This window comes from Sinocyclocheilus anshuiensis, unplaced genomic scaffold, assembly GCF_001515605.1.
Source record: "Sinocyclocheilus anshuiensis isolate Anshui unplaced genomic scaffold, SAMN03320099.WGS_v1.1 scaffold2176, whole genome shotgun sequence".
NCBI classification, from domain to species: domain Eukaryota; kingdom Metazoa; phylum Chordata; class Actinopteri; order Cypriniformes; family Cyprinidae; genus Sinocyclocheilus; species Sinocyclocheilus anshuiensis.
In genome coordinates this window covers 1-5,187 of record NW_015546237.1, presented here as the reverse complement: position 1 = coordinate 5,187, position 5,187 = coordinate 1, and the positions used below count along the sequence as shown (strand labels likewise).

General features: G+C 35.4%; 1 protein-coding gene across 1 annotated transcript in view; it reads right to left on the bottom strand.

Moving 5' to 3' along the window:
- The window catches only part of erg28 (ergosterol biosynthesis 28 homolog), a 2,056-nt gene extending 1,227 nt beyond the window's left edge, over nucleotides 1-829 (bottom strand). Inside the window, 3 exon segments of the mRNA XM_016503561.1 lie at nucleotides 122-212; nucleotides 710-796; nucleotides 799-829. Of these exon segments, the coding sequence (XP_016359047.1) occupies nucleotides 122-212; nucleotides 710-796; nucleotides 799-829 (209 nt within the window).
- Between the last annotated feature and the right edge of the window lie 4,358 nt (nucleotides 830-5,187).

Sequence of the window (5,187 nt, the reverse complement as noted above, 5' to 3'; positions counted from 1 at the left end):
CTACCCCTTACAGGAAACTTTGTGCATTTTTAGATTTTCAAAAAACTTCATTCTGTATGATTTATAAGTTTTTGTACCCATGGGGACCACAATTTAGGTACACACACTCGAGGATCCTTACGTTCTGTTCTGAATGTCTATGGCACAGGCACAGCGGAGGATGGAGGACAGGAGAGTCCATATGCCAAAGGTTCTCGCCTGAAGACCGTTTACTAAAGAATAACACATCAGGACGTTCAGCAGTAGTGACTTAACTTAGACTGAAAATTTGTACACTTTCTAATGCTCTTCTAATAATCTCCTTATATTCTTGTGTTACACTGTAAAAAAATATGTAAAAAATAGGACACAATGTACTGTATTAATAAAATGAAGGAATTTTATGTTTTAATTTTTTTACAGGTGTTTTACATAAAATTATGAACACACACACACACACACACATATATATATATAATTACATACTGTATATCTCCTCTAAATTTTAATTTGTTGTCAAGATTTACAATAAATATTTGAAAGTACACATTATTTTATATCTGACGGTGAAATATATTTTAAAACATGTATTTGAGTCCAAATGCGTTTTGTATTCATGGACAGTGCATGCATTCATTAAAATAACAGTACTGCTTTTCTGCTCAGTGATAATGTTAGTTAATGGGTCAGTAATGCAGTAAGATGCTGATTATGAAGCGCAGGCCATGACCATATTCAGGTGTTCCTGTGTAGAGCTTCTGGGACAGGAAGCTGTGATCTCTGAAGCTCTGCACTGTGTTTCCCACAGCGATCACTGCCAGCTCCTCAACACGTTCAGAAAGCGGCTCATCCTTCAGCGCACGCCTGCAGGAGATCAACAGCACATGCTATTACCATGGTACTCTGAGATATACCATACTGAATGACTGTTATACTCATGTAGCATGGACTTACTCTGTGGTGCTACTATGACACACATGCAAAGAGCATGACACTATGGTACTTCTCTGTTAATGACTGTTTGGGTTGTTAGGCTATCAAAATCTGGATCATCAATTATACATTATATAAGACACAGTGCATGATTTATTAGTTACATCGTTCTAATATGTATAACTATGACTGTAACATCAACTGTACTCAGTCTGCGAGATTGCTTCCTGTTCATCAAACCTCTTCAAGTTCACAACATTCAGCAGACTTGACTGTGGTCCAATCAGAAACCGCGGAAGACGGCTGCGTCACGCCGTGCCACCACCCTATTGGGTAGTTTGAGACCAGAGTTTTAAAAGACCGCCGCCCACTTCCGGGAGATCGGACTAATCACTGGCCGCCAAGCATCTGACGATTTGTGACAGGTAGTTGAATTTTAACGTCATAATTATGTATTCAGCACTGTACATGTTATAATAATATATCATATATAATAATATATAGTAATATAATAAGACGTTCGTTATTTTTTATGGTTAGCAATGTCATATAGTATTATGCAAAAACAAACAAACAAACAAAAACCCTTTACCTCTAAGGTCTATAGATTTATCAGTTAGGGATCGAAAACATTTTTCAGTCTTTCAGAGCTTTAAATAAAAATTAAGTAAAAATAAGAGTAATTTTATTTTATTTTGAGCGAAATAATTCAGCGGGTAAATGAAAGGGAATTTAATACGCATAGCGCAATCAGTCTTATTACTCGTAATTGTACATTAAACCATCTCGACTCTTTGGTAATGTAATATATATTACTCAAAAAAGTTCAAACGCTGAACAAAAATGCAGACAAACAATTTGACTTCTTCTGTCACAGTGTGGTTTAGCTCGGTTAGCTAACAGCTAGTGAACTCTCTTCAGTCACACACAACTAGTCATAATCCCATCTTTCCGATATTATATGTATTTTAACCAGCCGGGTATGAAACAGTTACTACATCGTTAGAAGGTATTTTCAGTTTATCTGTAGTAACTGACAAACAGCAGACAAAGTAGTAACTAAAAAAAGGGGAAGTCGTGGCCTAATGGTTAGAGAGTCGGACTCGTAACCCAAAGGTTGCGGTTTCGAGTCTCGTACGGCAGGGATTGTAGGTGGGGGGAGTGAATGTACAGCGCTCTCTCCCACCTTCAATACCATGACTGAAGTGCCCTTGAGCAAGGCACCGAACCCCCAACTGCTCCCCGGGCGCCGCAGCATAAATGGCTGCCCACTGCTCCGGGTGTGTGTTCACGGTGTGTGTGTGTTCACTGCTGTGTGTGTGCACTTAGGATGGGATAAATGCAGAGCACTAATTCCTAGTATGGGTCACCATACTTGGCCACATGTCACGTCACTTTTTTTTTTTTTTTAAAAGACTAATAAATGTCTCAGTAATGTAAACTTATAACTATAGTATATGAAAGTTTTATGCTTTAACCTTTTTAATTACATATTTAAGTAACTTATTGTTTGTTACATTCATTCATTACTATCTTTGTAAACTACTGTCCTTTTAATTCACTTAATTTTGTTATTTTCATTTTATTTTGCACTTCTGATGATTGTTGTTTTACATATATTTTACTTATTTTGCATGATTTCTCATCCCACACAGAGCAATACAAATATATGTTTTGATATCAATAGATCACAGTAAAACTGAAATTGTGTGGCAGCTCTTCTCATGAAGATCTCAGTTTTACAGATGAGTTAAGTGGATTGGAGATGAGCATTTCTCCCACACATTGAGCTCACACACACACACACACACACACACACACACACACACAGACGGAGATGCCAGCCGTGAGAGAACAGAAGGACGAATCCGAGTCATCATCTGAAGATGAGCTGGAGTAAGTGTCTTTTTACTAAAGCAAAATGCTTAAGAGTACTGATCAGATAATCAGTGAGCAGGACTAGTCATTACTCACAAAACTGCAGCAAACATCAGGCGCCGCATATAGGCTGATTTCATGATTTCACAGAGCTTATCGTGACTAAATATACACAAGTCAGCTCTTAAATAGTAGCAGACGCTCCTCAAATAGTCTAGACGTTCTGCACGTCTGATTTCAGCAGCAGAGCTAAATTCAGTTTTTAAGAGACAACCGTGAATGTTTTACAGAGTGACAAAAATAACAACGGTCAGTGTTTCTCAGCTACAGTAGTCATCGTGTGGCGATCCAAACCCAAAGCTTCTGTCCAAATGTGATGTTTAATTCTTTTGGAGGTTAAAATACTTTTTTTTTTCTATCCCAGCTGCTGGGTATCAGTCTAATTGACCTACATACTCAAGACATTATAGTGCCATTAAGAAGATCCCACATATGATCATTTGATAATATATTAGAATTATGGGCTGTAGATCTACAAGTGCTCTGGAGTAATTCTATAGTGACAAGTGTATTGTAAAGAGCCAGTCACCCCCAGGACAACTACAAAATTACACCTAAACTTAATAAAACCTACGATACTTGCATGATGTGCAGTTTACAATGTGACTTTAATATCCGGATAATTTTTTGATTTTTTTATTCAATATTTTAGTGATTTCTCTGAGACTTTACATGCCACAGTGTTGAGTCTGGATGTCCTGTTCAGAACACATTAAGGGCTTTTTAGGGATATCAGACGTTTGGAGGTTTGATCATAAACACTCCCTCTCCTCATTCTTTAAATGTGACTGATATTGACAGAATGATCAGATTTAGCACTCTTTGGGAAATATGATAATATTTTGTATTTACAATTTAAATATGGCTGATTTTCAAATTGTTTGTCGTAAATAAACATCTCAGAAAAATTTTATGGGGTTTCAAATCGAAATATGACTTTGTTATTAAGCAGGGCATCATTTTCATACATGCCTTCTGTAGAGGACCAACATCATGTTAATCTGACATTTTGGAGAAACACAACAAGAAATTATAGATCAATATTCCTATGAAATATGAGATATTCTTATGAAAATGTTGCTTTAAAATTATTACTCCCATTATAACACTTATTTTTTCATTATGGTTTGCCCAAGAACACATTCATATGCAAATTAAATGCAATATATAGATTAATTGTATAGAATGGGAATACCAAATTATGGACATTTTACACACATATTGCATAAAGTAAAATAGTATATCAAATCATTCTGTTATATCTTTCATAACATAGCTGAGAATCATCTTTGTACAAAGTTTGATTAAAAACAGCCTGAAACCTAAAAACTGATTGGTGAATGAAAAAAAATAAATCATTGTTTTTGCCAAAACATGTCTTTTCATGTCTATTTTTTTGTTGTTGAATAACTTAGCCCTGACGTCCTCTAAGGACATAGAATAAAATATGAATAAAATATCATTTTTCAAAAATGTTTTTTTTCTACATTGATTTCTAATGCTCCAACCAATGTAATGTCATAAAAAAACAACAACAAAATGCACAAACCTTTTTTTATGGTTCTCAGGAGGTTATATCAGTTACAGTACAGTCATTTGTACAGTACAGTCATGCTCTTTAATGTGGCGATCTGTGGCGAGTTGAAAGTTATTGGATGGTAGACATACTTCAAATAATGTACAGTGACATTTCACACATCAGAAGAAAACGGCATAGACTGAAATGAAGATTAAAATGGATTAATCAGTTTTGTCAACCCAGCCTTAGACAGCTCAAGCAAATGTCCTTCCTTAATCAGATTAAACTTTTTCATCGATAGTTTTTGGTAATTAAAGGCACAATATGCACAATTTTTTTATTAAATTATCCAAAAACCACTAGAACAATGTTATATATTACATTTCACACATCAGAAGAAAACGGCATAGACTGAAATGAAGATTAAAATGGATTAATCAGTTTTGTCAAGCCAGCCTTAGACAGCTCAAGCAAATGTCCTTCCTTAATCAGATTAAACTTTTTCATCGATAGTTTTTGGTAATTAAAGGCACAATATGTACAATTTTTTTATTAAATTATCCAAAAACCACTAGAACAGTGTTATATATTTTGCTGACTTGTGTACTTACATTATCCCAAATGTTTCGAAGAATGTTTAAATCCAGAGAAATAAGCAATTTTAACTAGTGACACGCACCGTGTCCATAGTGTCATTGTGTCGCCTGCCAATGACATCATAACCCCTCGATTTCCGGTTTTGTTTTGTGGAAACACTAACTAATGGAAACACTAAAGACGCTTTAATATGTTGTGTGTTTTAATAGACCGGTGATGAC